Raw genomic sequence first — 18,334 nt, forward strand, 5'->3', positions numbered from 1 at the left:
AATGGGCATGGGTTATAGTCCTTTGTCTGTGAGATAGACGGAAAAGACAATTTATTTTTTATTTTTAGCAGGACTGGATTTGGAAGCTACTAGGCTAATATCGAATGTTAAAATAATCAGGGAAGATATTTTAAGGTAAAATTACCATACAGCATGTACAATATTTGTAATACCATTCAAGTTCCAAGTCAAATGAGTATTCAATCAGTTCACATTACAATTCATGTTTAACTGCTCTGTTAGCCTAGTGGTTAGAGCATCCGCCTTGGATGTGGCAGGCAGTGAGTTCAAACCCCGATCAAGTCATTCCAATGACTTATGAAAATGGTACTAGCAGCTGCCTTGCTTGGTGCTCAGCATTAAGAGGTTAGAGTTAGGACTGATCGGCCTGGTGTCAAGATAAGGTGACTGGATGGGATGTCATGCTACATGTCTGCAGCATGATGCCCCAGTGCTGTGCATCACTATAAACTGTCACACTGCAGACATCATAGTAATATGACTGAATTTTTTTTAAAGCTATGTTAAAAATCCCTAAACACACACACACACACCTAATTCATGCTTAATTGAAAAATCTGACATCTGGTTAGTCAGTGATTTGACGTAAGTCAATTAAGCATAAGAATTTTGAGCCGAGTCTGGGTTTGATGTGTCCTTTTATGCAATGCCTGAAATAATAGAACTCTTGAACCTGAGTTTTAGTTTGATATTTATGATCAACCGATCAGACGAAACTATAATTTTGAAACACCTTTTAATGGCTGATAATAAAGCTCAGACCTGGTTCAGAAATAATAAAGTTCTTGTGCTAAAGATTTTGTTTCAGCCAATCACAAATATCGTTAATTTTTTTAAAGTTGTTTCTGATGGGCTGCTAGTGGAAACTTGATCCAAAATTCAAGCTCTGTTTTATGACCTCTAGGTCTGGTCCTTAATTTATAAATTTTAAAATCTAGGAATGAAAAAGTACTCTCAACCTTTGAATAACTCTTAAATTATTGGTGATCCAAGAAAGACCATGGTATTACATTTAATTGGTCCCAAAGTCTGATCATTTCTGACTTTTGTCAGAACATTAATTTGTTACTGTATATTACATCCTTGCAACACTAATGTGCTAACTGGAAAGTCTGAGTTTGTGACCCCCTACATGTTGTCAATAACAGCATCTACATGATGATTTCACAGTTAGTGCCACCCTACATAATGTCAATAAAAGCATCTATATGGTGATGACATTGTTAGTGACACCCTACATGATGTCAAAAGTAGCATCTACATGGTGATGTCACAGTTAGTGACACCCTACATACTGTCAATAAATGCATCTTCATGGCAATGTTATAGTGCCAATAAAAGCATCTACATGGTGATGTCACAGTTGGTACCACCCTATATTCTGTCAATAAAAGCATCTACATGGTGATGGCATTGTTAGTGCCACCCTTCATGTCAATACTAGCATCTACATGGTGATTTCACAGTTAGTGCCAACCTACATAATGTCAATAAAAGCATCTATATGGTGATGACATTGTTAGTGACACCCTACATGATGTCAATAGTAGCATCTACATGATGATGTCACAGTTAGTGACACCCTACATACTGTCAATAAATGCATCTTCATGGCAATGTTATAGTGCCAATAAAAGCATCTACATGGTGATGTCACAGTTGGTATCACCCTACATTCTGTCAATAAAAGCATCTACACGGTGATGGCATTGTTAGTGCCACCCTTCATGTCAATAGTAGCATCTACATGGTGATTTCACAGTTAGTGCCACCCTACATAATGTCAATAAAAGCATCTATATGGTGATGACATTGTTAGTAACACCCTACATGATGTCAATATTAGCATCTATATGGTGATGCCACAGTTAGTGACACCCTACATGATGTCAATAGTAGCATCTATATGGTGATGTCACAGTTAGTGACACCCTACATGATGTCAATAGTAGCATCTACATGGCGATGTCACAGTTAGTGACACCTACATACTGTCAATAAAAGCATCTACATGGTGTTGTCACAGTTAGTGACACCCTACATACTGTCAATAAAAGCATCTACATGGTGATGGCATTGTAAGTGACACCCTACATGATGTCAACAGTAGCATCTACATGGTGATGGCATTGTAAGTGACACCCTACATGATGTCAATAGTAGCATCTATATGGTGATGTCACAGTTAGTGACACCCTACATACTGTCAATAAAAGCATATACATGGTGATGTCACAGTTAGTGACACCCTACATGATGTCAATAGTAGCATCTACATAGTGATATCACAGTTAATGACACCCTACATGATGTCAATAGTAGCATCTACATAGTGATGTCAAAGTTACTGACACACTACATACTGTCAATAAATGCATCTTCATGGCAATGTTATAGTGCCAATAAAAGCATCTACATGGTGATATCACAGTTAGTGTCACCCTACATACTGTCAATAAAAGCATCTACATGGTGATGGCATTGTTACTGACACCTGACATGCTGTCAATAGTAGCATCTACATGGTGATGTTACAGTTAGTGACACCTGACATGATGTCAACAGTAGCATCTACATGTTTTTTTGTAGAAAAATTGGGAAATCTGAATTTCTTTCACATTCTGCTGCATCAAAATGAATATCAAGCAAGAATTTTGTTTTAGGCAACACCCTCATGATAATATACCTAAGAGCACAACGAGAGGCATGACCCATGGACAGTAATACTACAGTAAGGGCACAACCAGAGGCATGACCCATGGGCAGTAATACTACAGTAAGGGCACAACCAGACGCATGACCCATGGACAGTAATGCTACAGTAAGGGCACAACCAGAGGCATGACCCATGGGCAGTAATACTACAGTAAGGGCACAACCAGAGGCATGACCCATGGATAGTAATGCTACAGTAAGGGCACAACCAGAGGCATGACCCATGGACAGTAATGCTACAGTAAGGGCACAACCAGAGGCATGACCCATGGACAGTAATGCTACAGTAAGGGCACAACCAGAGGCATGACCCATGGACAGTAATGCTACAGTAAGGGCACAACCAGAGGCATGACCCATGGACAGTAATACTACAGTAAGGGCACAACCAAAGGCATGACCCATGGACAGTAATGCTACAGTAAGGGCACAACCAGAGGCATGACCCATGGACAGTAATGCTACAGTAAGGGCACAACCAGAGGCATGACCCATGGACAGTAATACTACAGTAAGGGCACAACCAGAGGCATGACCCATGGACAGTAATGCTACAGTAAGGGCACAACCAGAGGCATGACCCATGGATAGTAATGCTATAGTAAGGGCACAACCAGAGGCATGACCCATGGACAGTAATACTACAGTAAGGGCACAACCAAAGGCATGACCCATGGACAGTAATACTACAGTAAGTAAAGGCACAACCAGAGGCATGACCCATGCACAGTAATGCTACAGTAAGGGCACAACCAGAGGCATGACCCATGGACAGTAATGCTACAGTAAGGGCACAACCAGAGGCATGACCCATGGACAGTAATGCTACAGTAAGGGCACAACCAGAGGCATGACCCATGGACAGTAATACTACAGTAAGGGCACAACCAGAGGCATGACCCATGGATAGTAATGCTACAGTAAGGGCACAACCAGAGGCATGACCCATGGACAGTAATACTACAGTAAGGGCACAACCAAAGGCATGACCCATGGACAGTAATACTACAGTAAGTAAAGGCACAACCAGAGGCATGACCCATGGACAGTAATACTACAGTAAGGGCACAACCAGAGGCATGACCCATGGACAGTAATGCTACAGTAAGGGCACAACCAGAGGCATGACCCATGGACAGTAATGCTACAGTAAGGGCACAACCAGAGGCATGACCCATGGACAGTAATGCTACAGTAAGGGCACAACCAGAGGCATGACCCATGGACAGTAATGCTACAGTAAGGGTACAACCAGAGGCATGACCCATGGACAGTAATGCTACAGTAAGGGCACAACCAAAGGCATGACCCATGGACAGTAATACTACAGTAAGTAAAGGCACAACCAGAGGCATGACCCATGGATAGTAATGCTACAGTAAGGGCACAACCAGAGGCATGACCCATGGATAGTAATGCTACAGTAAGTAAGGAAGTACATACAACATTGTTGTATAATCATAACAAGATAAAGAAAACCTTAACCAAGCAAAACAATCATACTCTTTGATGCAATGACCCCATCCAAATACATAAACCACAAGCAGGAGTGGTAAAAGGTGACAGTTAAGTATACGTAAGATAAGGAGACACACAAGCACAGCATTAATGTGTCAGACACATGATTGAAAGGGTGGGGGGGGTGAAACCTTATCATCAGATCATCCCAGGTCAGCCACAATGGTCAGTCCTTGGGTATGGTAATTTACTCCTACTGCCTTAGCACTAAATCATCTACATGTTTTGCTGTGCTTCAAATGCCAAACCAAACCATATATGTGCACTGATCTGCAAAATCCTAGTGAAATAATAATAATAATAATAATAATAATGGTGGAATATAATGTGGACTCAATAGAAGATGATCTTGTTACAGTACATATACAATATTTATAGATGTTGAGACTGCAAATGTGAATTATCATCAAGATGAATTCTCATCGGCTTTAGGTACTGATATTCAAATATCACAACTCAAATGGAACCATATATTAAGTTAGCAGTTTATTTGGGTCTGACCACTTAATTTTCAGCTTTCCAGCAGTGACAGTTTGTTTTCTTTAACATCAAAATACTATTTTTTTCAACAAATATATTGGATATTTTTGCAACAAGTCAGAGAAAGAATAATTTGTTCAAGCTATTTGACAGCCAGAATTTGTTTCCTAAAACAATCCAAGGTATACCCCCATCACCACCACAAAGAAAATTAAATCATGGGTTTCTAAGGTTTTGATTGTATCCCCTAATTGTTTTGACTGACAAGGTTCTTTGCCTTCTGTAATCCAAAGCTCATGTGTACAAAATGATCATGTCATTATGAATGAAGGCACTAGCCCATTTATAATAATGGACACTATCAATGAAGGCATTAGCCCAGTTATAATAATGGACACTATCAATGAAGGTACTAACTCACTTATAATAATGGACACTATCAATGAAGGCACTAGCCACTTATAATAATGAACACTATCAATGAAGGCACTAGCCCACTTATAATAATGGACACTATCAATAAAGGCACTAGCCCACTTATAATAATGGACACTATCAATGAAGGCACTAGCCCACTTATAATAATGGACACTATCAATGAAGGCACCAACTCACTAATAATAAAAGACAATATCAATGAAGGCACTAACTCACTTGTAATAATAGACACTATCAATGAAGGCACTAACTCACTAATATTAAAAGACAATATCAATGAAGGCACTAACTCACTTATAATAATGGACACTATCAATGAAGGCACTAACTCACTTATAATAATGGACACTATCAATGAAGGCACTAGCCCACTTATAATAATAGATACTATCAATGAAGGCACTAACTCACTAATAATAAAAGACAATATCAATGAAGGCACTAACTCACTTATAATAATAAACACTATCAATGAAAGCACTAACTCACTTATAATAATAGGCAATATCAATGAAGGCACTAACTCACTTATAATAATGGACACTATCAATAAAGGCACTAGCCCACTTATAATAATGGACACTATAAATGAAGGCACTAGCCACTTATAATAATGGACACTATCAATGAAGGCACTAGCCCACTTATAATAATGGACACTATCAATGAAGGCACTAACTCACTAATAATGAAAGACAATATCAATGAAGGCACTAACTCACTTATAATAATAGACACTATCAATGAAGGCACTAACTCACTAATAATAAAAGACAATATCAATGAAGGCACTAACTCACTTATAATAATGGACACTATCAATGAAGGCACTAGCCCACTTATAATAATAGACACTATCAATGAAGGCACTAACTCACTAATAATAAAAGACAATATCAATGAAGGCACTAACTCACTTATAATAATAAACACTATCAATGAAGGCACTAACTCACTTATAATAATAGGCAATATCAATGAAGGCACTAACTCACTTATAATAATGGACACTATCAATAAAGGCACTAGCCCACTTATAATAATGGGCACTATAAATGAAGGCACTAGCCACTTATAATAATGGACACTATCAATGAAGGCACTAGCCCACTTATAATAATGGACACTATCAATGAAGGCACCAACTCACTAATAATGAAAGACAATATCAATGAAGGCACTAACTCACTTATAATAATAGACACTATTAATGAAGGCACTAACTCACCAATAATAAAAGACACTATCAATGAAGGCACTAACTCACTCATAATAATGGACAATATCAATGAAGGCACTAGCCCACTTATAATAATAGACACTATCAATGAAGGCACTAACTCACTAATAATAAAAGACAATATCAATGAAGGCACTAACTCACTTATAATAATAAACACTATCAATGAAGGCACTAACTCACTTATAATAATAGGCAATATCAATGAAGGCATTAACTCACTTATAATAATGGACACTATCAATAAAGGCACTAGCCCACTTATAATAATGGACACTATAAATGAAGGCACTAGCCATTTATAATAATGGACACTATCAATGAAGGCACTAGCCCACTTATAATAATGGACACTATCAATGAAGGCACTAGCCCACTTATAATAATAGAAACTATCAATGAAGGCACTAACTCACTAATAATAAAAGACACTATCAATGAAGGCACTAACTCACTTATAATAATGGACACTATCAATAAAGGCACTAACTCACTCATAATAATGGACAATATCAATGAAGGCACTAACTCACTCATAATAATGGACACTATCAATGAAGGCACCAACTCACTAATAATGAAAGACAATATCAATGAAGGCACTAACTCACTTATAATAATAGACACTATTAATGAAGGCACTAACTCACCAATAATAAAAGACACTATCAATGAAGGCACTAACTCACTCATAATAATGGACAATATCAATGAAGGCACTAGCCCACTTATAATAATAGACACTATCAATGAAGGCACTAACTCACTAATAATAAAAGACAATATCAATGAAGGCACTAACTCACTTATAATAATAAACACTATCAATGAAGGCACTAACTCACTTATAATAATAGGCAATATCAATGAAGGCATTAACTCACTTATAATAATGGACACTATCAATAAAGGCACTAGCCCACTTATAATAATGGACACTATAAATGAAGGCACTAGCCATTTATAATAATGGACACTATCAATGAAGGCACTAGCCCACTTATAATAATGGACACTATCAATGAAGGCACTAGCCCACTTATAATAATAGAAACTATCAATGAAGGCACTAACTCACTAATAATAAAAGACACTATCAATGAAGGCACTAACTCACTTATAATAATGGACACTATCAATAAAGGCACTAACTCACTCATAATAATGGACAATATCAATGAAGGCACTAACTCACTCATAATAATGGACACTATCAATGAAGGCACTAGCCCACTTATAATAAAAGACAATATCAATGAAGGCACTAACTCACTTATAATAATAGACACTATCAATGAAGGCACTAACTCACTAATAATAAAAGACAATATCAATGAAGGCATTAAGGGCTGTTCCATTTAAACATACATGGTACCCAGGAAAGACAGTTTTTAAACAATATATGCCAGGGTACTTTGATTTCACAGACTTCATATTAAAATGATAAGAAATTCTAAATTGCATCTATGGGTGAGTACCCCATTTTAAAAGTGCCTTCCCTGGGTCCCATTCATGCTTTAATGGAACAGGCCTAACTCACTTATAATAATGGACACTATCAATGAAGGCACTAACTCACTTATAATAATGGACACTATCAATAAAGGCACTAACTGATTGAAATATACTATCTTGTTTTTACTTGTAACAAGATTTGCAAACTGGAAGATATGAAGTACTGTAACTATCTGTCAGCACTTCATCCAGATTAGGACCTTTATGAAGGATGATGGTAAGCATGATAGAAAAAATCTATGCCTGATGATTCAGATGTACTAAAATGGCCAAAGTTATTTTAGTAATTTCAGTTTATGGTATGTATTATTTTTATATGATGGAAAAGATCTATGCCTGATGATTTAGATGTACCAAAATGGCCAAAGTTATTTTAGTAATTTCAGTTTTATAATTTACAGTTTATTGAAATATCACATGCCTTTTATACACACTCTGATTCATACTGGTATTGAAGAGAAAATCTGATACAAAGAATATTCATAAAATTATCAAGCAAAACATAAGTGATGCTTGAAACATATTTTCATTATTGATCTGCTTTACTTTGGCTGCATTTCTTTTCTTTTTATACTATTAATATGTATGCATTAATTCTCAAATACATCAATCTTTTCATTTCAGACTTCCTTTGTAGGAAGAATTAACAATTTTCAATTATAAAACCAATTTCTATGTACCAAAACGTTTAGTACAAACAAATAATTTTGACTTTTATGACTCAACTGTGTAAAAAACAGTTAAAAAGGGAATGGAATATTACATGAAATTCAGTAATCCTAGTTGTTGCTTTTTAGAATCCATGTGGCAGTGGTAATGATCTCTTCCATTATCAGCTGTACTCAAACTGACATGACTTGATTTCCAATAAACATACACAGGATAATTACTTCAAGTCAAGCTTAATTTCTAATAATCTGAATATACCTTTTATACTTTTCTGCTTAACCCGTTAAAAGGCTGATTGTACCTTTTGCCATTTTCATTTGTAAAACATTTCTAAATTATGTCATAAGAAAAAGCATGACCCTGCAGCCATTTGACATGAAAGTCATGGGCAGATTAAAGTGTCTCAGGTACTCCTATAAAATTAGTTTGGTTCACTAACTAATTCCACTTAATCTAATTGGAAATGAAAATCCAGATCCAATCCAAACCCAAACAAAACCAATTTCCAAATCTGACTACAATGTCTGTATTCTTGCATTCTTAAGGGTTAGCCAGGCTGTAAAAATCTTGGTCCCTATGCAAGTGAACTGCACAATCCTTTAGATTCAACTAGACAAGTATTTTAATACAAACTCAGTTTTGTCTCCAATTGTTACGAGTCTATGCTCACAAAGTAAGTAACAGAAAAGGGTGAAAGACAACAATTTATTATAATTTAAAATAATTTATTTCCCTAGAATACAAACTGAAAATGAGAAAAAAGAACTTATGGTATTGCAAATTAAATCCAAAAATAATCCAAGAAATAGAGACACAAGTCCTAGTAATTTAAAGTCCTGAATATAACTCAATACAAGTCCCAAAGAAATCCAAAACCTGAAGGCAATGACATGTCTGTTATAGCTTATAGAGTGTTGATGTGTCAACAGTCTTTTGTTGAATCACAGAAATATAATCCCAGGTTTGAATTCAGTATAGATTCCAGAGAATGTCTTTATCCAAGAATTTTATCAGAACACTTTTGCATTTCCAGAGAAAATAATCACTTGAACTCAATAATTTGAAGAAGAAAAAATATTCAGCCCAACTGGTCACAACATAATACAACTTGAACATGCTAGAATGACCAAGTCCTCACAAACACAAGATTATATAGTTCTCTACTTTGCCTCCGGTCACAATTAGCATTTTCTATAAAAAAGCATTACATAATGGAAAATAACCTTCTAAAGTGATCTTGATATTTACAAAGAAATAACCTGGGTTATATATAATTCACTTAGGAAACTCCAAAACACTGACCCAAATAGACATATTTACCTCTTCTATTAATTTTGATCCTGATATTAAGCCCATACACAGAGAATAATTTAGCTATGTATTAGTTGTTGACAATGAATAAAATTTTTAAAAAATCAACTTGGGTCAAGCAGAAATGAACTCAATTTTGGACAAGGTCAAGTCCAACATACAAGTTACATCACAACAGCATATAACGAAATAAAATAAAACTGACTAACAAATAAAGCAAATTAAATACACATAACACTTCCCCTCATAAAGAAAAAGAAAGACTTATGCAATAAAGCTTTCTTTTTACTATAAGTCAAATATACACGTGGCAAAAAAAATATAAGATGAAATCTTATGAATGACACAAAGTTTACGTGAAACAATATCATTCTATACACATGAAAGTGCACCTGCTATTAAATTGTCTTTTCCCTTGATGTGCCTGATGTCGATATTATATTCCTGTAACATCGAACTCCGCCTTAAAAATCTCTGATTTTTGTTTTTCATCTTGCCAATGCAAGTAAGGGGATTATGATCGCTATACACAATAATAGCAGGAGTTGAATTATTGTAGACTTCAAAGTGTTGTAATTCCAATATCAAAGCCATACATTTCTTCTCAATTGTGGAATAATGTCTTTGGTGCTTATTTAATTTCTTAGAAAAATAGCACACTGTATGATCTACGCCATTTTTATCTTCTAATATCAATATTGCTCCAACCCCAACATCACTAGCATCAAAAGACAGTTCAAATGACTGACTGAAATTTGGAGCTGTAAGAACTGGTGCAATCTTAAGTATTGCCTTAAACTTATCAAAAGCCTCCTTACATTTCTCAGACCAATAAAATTTGGTTTACTTGCTCAATAAATTTGTCAGGGGTTCAGCAATTATGAGAAAATTGGAACAAAATTTCCAATAATATCCAGCCATACCCAAAAATCACATCAGTTGCTTTTTACTGATAGGCACAGCGAATTCAGAGATAGCCTTGACCTTAGCATCTATAGGTTTTACCTGTCCATGTCCCACAATATGTCCTAGAAATGTTACACAAGCATGGCAAACTTCACGTTTAGATAAACTGTCCAATTTGCATCAGTGAGTGTTAAAATTTCCTTTGCCCTTTCCATCAGTGGAAGTTGCAAAATCCTTTCAGAAGGTCAAATTTCGAGACACACTTTGCATTTCCAATTTTATCAATGCAGTCATCGATTCTTGGTAACGGAAATTAATCTGTTTTAGTCACACTGTTCACCTTTCTACAATCAGTACACATGCAGAAAGTTTTATCTGGCTTTAGAGCAAGCATACATGGTAAACTCCAGTCACTTTTACTTGGCTCTATGAAATCATTCTCCAGCAAATACTGAATTTCTTTTTTCAAACATTCCTCTTTGAGAGGGTTCATCCTATACAGGTCTTGTTTCATAATTTCAATGTCATGGTAGATTTTATTTGTGCTTGAGCAACATCTGGAAATAAGTGCTCATATTCAAGCAATAACTGTTTTAGTTATTTTTCTTTTGATGCTGCAAATATGAAAGTCTCTGGACCAGATTATTCATAATTTTCGAATTTCAAAGATTTGTTACTCCAAAATCAATAGAGTCAGATTACATTCCTTCACTTAAATCCTCAGAGTGTGGGACAGGTACAACTAAATTAACTGCATGATTTACCTGGCTATCTCTATCACATACTCGTTTAACACATTTTTATATGGCAATGTTGTTTTTCTTTTCGCCTCTCAGGAGTACTGATGCTATAATTTAAATCACATACTTTCTTTTCAACTGTGTAAGAACTATAATATTTGGCCTGAAGAGGATTTTGTGGTATGGGCAAAAGAGCCAGAACTCTATCACCAGGCTGAAAACTCCTTTCCTTTGTATTTTTATCATACCTTAATTTCATTTTTGACTGAGTGCAGGTTAGTTCTTGCAACCTCACAAGCCTTTAACTACTTATACTTAAAATTAGACACATAATCGAGAAGATTAATTTATTTATCTTCAATAGAAAGAAGTTTCTCTTTTAACAATTTCCATGGTCTATGCACAGTGTGTCCAAAATATAGTTCAAAGTGACTGAATCCTAAAGATTCTTGACTGATTCCCTAACAGCAAAGAATGGTAAATGAATGCCTACATCCCAATCTTGACCCATATCAAAACAATAAGACCAAATCATATTTGTCAATGTCTGATGAAATCTTTTTAAAGCCCCTTGGCTCCCAGGGTGATAGGCAGAAGATTTGAGCTGTTGCATGCCTAATTTGTACATAACTTGCTGTAAAATTCCAGGCATAAAATTTTACCCTTTATCAGATTGAACAGATTTAGGAAGGCAAATTTTGTAAATAACTTTATCAAAGCTTTGACTATTGTTTTAGTTTTAATATTCCTGAAAGGAATTGCCTCTGGGAATCTTGTTGATGCACATATTATGGTCAACAAGTATTGGTTACCTGACTTGGTCTTTGGTAAGGACCAACAAAATCTACCATTATTCTGCTAAATGGTTTGTCAAATGCAGGAATAATTTGCAGATGAGCCTTAGGTATTTTCTAATTGGGTTTTCCTACCAGCTGACAAGTGTGACAAGATCTGCAGTATGTACAAACATCACTTTTAATTTTTAGACACAGATGTGATTCAAGATCTTGTGATAAGTCTTATTAATTCCTAAATGACCAGCCAAAGGAGTTCCATAGGCCAGACTAAGACTGTCCTGTCTACATGATTTTGGAACTGCATCTTGATAGTTCACTGACTACTCGTCACCAGCAGGTACCTCAGGTCGTCTCCAGTTTATCATAAGAATCCCATTTTTAATGAAATAAAAAACAGATACTTCTGTGGCTTCAGTTTCATGGCCCTTTGAAACAAACAGGAGATCTCTGGATCTTTTTCCTCTTTGACGACAAGTGAATGTCATTTGTCACCCTGATTAGAATAAAGAGAATGAGTAGTTAAAAGAGGATCACTGTGATCAATACCCTTTGATTCATCCAAACAAGGAGTGAAAGTGACCTCATCAAAAGCCTGACCAATACATGTGTCAGCAAAAATAATACTTTCCTGATCAACATCATTCTCAAAAGCTTTCTTTGCCATAGCTCCAGTAACTGCACAAGCTGGGTATAAATCAGGGATTTCTCTTTCAATAGGATCAACTTTCTGATCCAAGCAAGGCTTGTCAGTTACAAGTGGATTAACCACAACCTTATATCCAGCTAAGTCATTGCCTAGTAATAAATGAATGCCCTAAATGGGTAAAAAAATACACTGTTCCCACTGGCACAAGTCCTAAGACTATGTCTGATGACAAATATACACAATGGAGAGGAACATTAATAAAGATGCACTCTACTCCTTGAATAAGAACACTCTCATTAGAAGAAAACTTCTCAAAAAAAAGACAAAGTACCTGATAATAAAAGTCTCTGAGAAGCTTATGTGTCCCTTCACATTTTAATTAGAGATAGGACTGGCTGAATCATCCAAGAGTGATATAGAACCTTTCAACATGAATGATTCATAATTCTCCATAATAAAATCAAATTGGGGTTTCAATACAACAACCATGACCCTGACCTCTTCAAAATAAGAGCATCTGGAACAGGTCTATCTTGGTTCTCTTGCTTATCTTTCAATTTGGTGCGATCAGAAATAATGTGTCCTTTCTTCCTGCAATAGGTACATGTAGGAATAGATAAGGACTTCTGATCAATCTTACTTGATTTCTAAAAGTTGTGCCAGATTGAGATTTAGAAGGGCTCATATTAGGCTGAAAAACTTTACCAGAAGACAGCTGAGTGGAAGACTTACTAACAAAAGAAATGTTATGAGCTAAGGAATACTCATCAGCAATACGAGAAGCATTTGCTAAAGTTTCGACCTTATGCTCATCAAGATAAGTCTTAATATCACTATGGACACAGTTCTCGAACTCTTCAAGAAATACGAGTTGTCTTAGATTTTCTTAATCTTGATTAGCTTTCTTGGCTAAGCACCACCTATCAAATAACTGCTCTTTTTCCCTTGCAAATTCAACATGACTTTGTCCAGCTTCTTTTTTAAAATTCTGATTTCTGCCAATAATCAAATAAAATAAAATAAAACTGACTAACAAACAAAGCAAATTAAATATACGTAAAGAACAAAGTATACCTGAAATATTTAATATATTTCTTGCCTGTTTATTCTAAAGTAATGACACATTTATACCAAAAATCAAGACATTTTAAGTTAAAGGAGAACCCACATGATTCAAGAAGCAAACAATAGATCATATTTCTCAAATATACTTCACCTGATATATTCCCCTTTAGGGTCCATCCTCATACCGTACATGACTGGGCAATAACATCTGGGGCACTGAAGTACCTCCTCAAAGGCTGAGCTTGATACCCACATCCAGTTCCCAGCATTGACTGACCAATCAGCATCCAGCAGGTACTTGGAAAACACCTGGAGTGGGACAAGGAATATTGTAAGTAAGTAAGAACTGTGTACTTGTAGAGGCACACCAACCTATCCTTTGAAAGTGATTTTGGAATGTTAGGACCTTTAGCTATGTAAAAATATCAATTTGTCAAAAAGTTAAATGCTCCAATATTTGACAAGTCGATCATCCTAAACGGAACAAATCAAGTATTCATGCAAGATATATGGTATCTGTCATAAAACTTTATTCATAATTTCAAGTACTTACTTTAGAAATTTTACTTGAAATGTAGAAATGCAGTTATTTGAGTGGCTGGAATATTTTTGAGCAATATTTGGAGTATAGTCAAGTTTTAAGATGAAGAAATCTGGATTCCTTGCATATCAAAGAACAAACTTTAAGCATTTAATAATACTGTATGTAAAGTTTCAGATAAAACTAGTCAATGATCCAAATGACACCTGATTGTCAAAACCTTCCACAGTAGTCTTTATCATTGCTGGGCAACATTAGCAATATGACCATTCCCATGATAAAAATACAGCTTCAAGTATGTCCCAATATTCGCTAGCAAGACAAATCATGCCTTGAAGACAATATCACACCATAACATGGTAAGCTGAAAAAATGCGAGGTCTGAAAGGAAAAATCTAAGTCAAAGGGCTGTAAATTATGTTGCTTGTTTTTTTTTTTAACAAAGTGGGAAATCAATGTGAAAAAAGTCATTACACAAAGCCTAAAACAGTACAGAATACAAGTCATGACAAAACACTTGCCAAACACAAGGGACAAGCTCAAATTTGTTTAATGCTTGAACATGAGCATATTAAAAAAAAACTGAGAGCAAGAAAGAAGTCAGCTCAGTTTGTAATGCTTTATGTTCTACAAGTTGTATACTTTACCATTTTGCCACAGTACATATATCAGCACTTTTATTTAACATTTACATGTACTGCATGCTTCATGTACATAAATACCAATAGTTTCATTCATTTATCGATCCTTTATTTTACACGATACACTGTCAAAGTCAGTCACTTCCATCTTGTAATCAATGTCAAGGTCATTCTCACAATTTCTCATGCAGACATGATAATGTGTATATTTAATATTTTAAGCAAGATTTAACAAACAGGAAATAAATATGAATAGTTTAACTATCAGTTACATTTTTATCTTAATATTTGTAAATATACAGGATCTGCTGGCTTTCATGTCCTAATCTTGCCATACCAGTTTGTGACTAGGCTCCAAACTGCACTCAGCTTGCAGACCCTAAGTCCACTTGTCAAACACTTCCAATGCATGTCAGTGATTTCAAGGTGACCAGGTGATGATTGTTAATAATATAACTTTGACAGCTTGAGATTTCTTTGACAGTTGTGCTTGAGATTTCTTTGACAGCTGTGCTTGAAATTAAAAAACACTCATCTATAATAATAAGCCACCTAGATTTCTTTATGTGCATAATTGATGTACCTAAACTCTAGCATCAACAAGCAGTGTTTATCAATTATTCTTTTGTGCAATAAATACAGGAGATATACATTCTAAATGCATAGCAAATAATTAAATGGATAAAACTGTGTTCTCAAATTGTTCACTTGTAAGTATATAGGTCATTATAGAACATCAAGTTTTCATTATTGTTCATGTTGTTCAAGAGATCAACTTGCCAGCATATCTTGGCAAATAAAGGAAGCACTATATTAAAACATTATTAAAACCAAATTAAAGCAGTTCTGTTCTTGGTTATGTTTAATTATTCAGTTTAGGGTCATTTTACCTTAACAAGTCTCCCACACTTAAGTATCTATATATTTCAAAAAGCCTCATCTTTCTATTCATTTATCAACCTTTTCATTGTTATTTTTCTCTGCTCTTCTAATCATATGTAATTTAACCCATCCTGTTTTCCTCATATGTACTATTAAAAATACTTATCTATCTACATATAATGTTACACATACATATCTATTCACACCTATCTAAATATGCTATTACAAATCTGTACATACCATCTACATGCACTAATGTATATACATATTTGTATATATCTACCTACATGTACTGTAACATATACCTATCTGTACATATCTATCTGGGAGCCCTGAGTGGCCGAGTGGTCTAAAGAGCTGACCATTATGGATCACTGCCATCTCACCTCTGTTTGTGTGGGTTCTAGTCTAGGATTCAGCCAATGTGCATATGTAAGAAAGCTTGCCAGTAGCTTCTTGTGGGTCGGTGGGTCTTTCCAGGGTTTTCCTAGGTTCTTCCTCCACCATTTATACTGGCTGTCATGTATAGCATATCTTGTGCTGAAAAATGGCATTAAACCCTACAACACTACCAACAACAACATATCTATCTACATAGACTACTGAGGTCACAGGTTCAAACCCTGGCCGAGTCATACCAAAGACTTTAAAAAAATGGTTTTAACAGCTGCCTCACTAGGCACTCAGCATTAAGAGGTTAGTGTCAGGAATGGTCCGCCTGATGTCAGGATAATGTGTCTGGGTGGGACATCATGCTATATGTCTGCAGCATGATGCCCCAGTGCTAGACATCACTATAAATTGCCACACTGCAGACACTGTAGTGATATGACTTAAAAAATTTAAAGCTATATTAAAAATCCAAAACACACACATACGAACTACTTCATATATACATATATATCTATATGTATTATTATTACATAAAACTTTCTACCTACATGCACTATTACGATAACTTATTTATTGATCTATGGGTTTAATAATCAAGCAAACAAACAAACAAAAATGCAGCAAGCAAAAGTTCCATACTTGCAAAATAAATATTTTATGTCGACAAAACATCCCATATTTAGGAAAATAAGTTTGCTATCTCCTGAATCAAGTATTTTCCTGTCCCTGTCTTATACACAGGGGAAGATACTCTTATCAATGTCCTCCTCATCACTACTGCCAAGTGACACCAGTTTTAAGTTGAGTGCTATATTGAATAGGATGTGGTTGGACAAGTATTCTTGACGAAACATAATATACTAAAAGGTTTGCTTTCACATATGAATGCATTGCCTGAACTCATAAACATTAGGAGAAAAGGTACGTGGAGGGAATGCTGAGCATCCTACCTTGTCCATGGGTACCCTTCCGGGAAATAATGGTTACATTTACTATATAAAGGATAGCCTGATCTCCTAACTTGACAACAACCTGAGCAACAGTCATGTGACACATGACAACTATACCCAGTAAAGAAGAGAATTACTAAAAGCTTCTTACTGATAAATTTGACAGGTGAATCCAGTGAAAGTACCAAACTACTGCCCACAAGGAGATTTTGCTGATGTCAACTGGGTCTGGTGATCATTTAGACAGCAGTAAATAGACCCACCAGATTAAAATAGTCTCCAACCAAAGCTCAGTCTTGGTGATAAAATGCTCTAGAAGGAAGACTGAGCATGCCAGCCAACAGCTACTATTATGTCTTGGATGGAAATGTTATTTCCAAAACAAGACTTGCAGAGACCACTGTAATTTTTTTTTGCTCAGTCATGCTTAAAAGGAGAAATAGCTTCAACCTCATCCAGATACTTATTCTGATCTAAAGTGCACAAGAGAGTGGCTTTGATGGCCAGATTTAGCTACTGCAAGAGTTGTTTTAGGCTGAAAGGCTTTTTATCTTGAATTTTCCACACTTAATATTTGTTCTATGCATTATCTTACTATTCACAATCAGTTTGTAAACTCCCGAAATAATTAAAGTCAGTTGTAAGTGAACTGGTGTTTGAGAATAAATTTCTCTTAAATTATTTGGTCGATTTCAGTGGCTATAAATCACTGGATTTATTTAATATGACACTTTGTAAGCTTACCAGGGTCTCTCACATCAGTATATCAGTGTTAAAACATGACCAAAGGTCAGTTGATTAAACTTTGTTCTCTCCTGATTAGCCATACTGTTGTGATTACCCACCCACCCCCCAATACACACACA

The 18,334-nt window shown here is 35.5% G+C and overlaps 1 protein-coding gene across 3 annotated transcripts in view; it reads right to left on the reverse strand.

The window, feature by feature from the left end:
• The window catches only part of LOC149797314 (cryptochrome-1-like), an 82,382-nt gene that overhangs the window by 13,889 nt on the left and 50,159 nt on the right, over nt 1-18,334 (reverse strand). For all 3 annotated transcript variants that reach the window (XM_089962036.1, XM_089962035.1, XM_089962034.1), the window contains exon 10: nt 14,213-14,370. In XM_089962036.1, the coding sequence (XP_089818162.1) occupies nt 14,213-14,370 (158 nt within the window). The remainder of the gene's footprint in view (nt 1-14,212; nt 14,371-18,334) is intronic.

Source organism: Sinohyriopsis cumingii, chromosome 6, assembly GCF_028554795.1.
Source record: "Sinohyriopsis cumingii isolate HCF-2022 chromosome 6, ASM2855479v2, whole genome shotgun sequence".
Lineage (NCBI taxonomy): Eukaryota > Metazoa > Mollusca > Bivalvia > Unionida > Unionidae > Sinohyriopsis > Sinohyriopsis cumingii.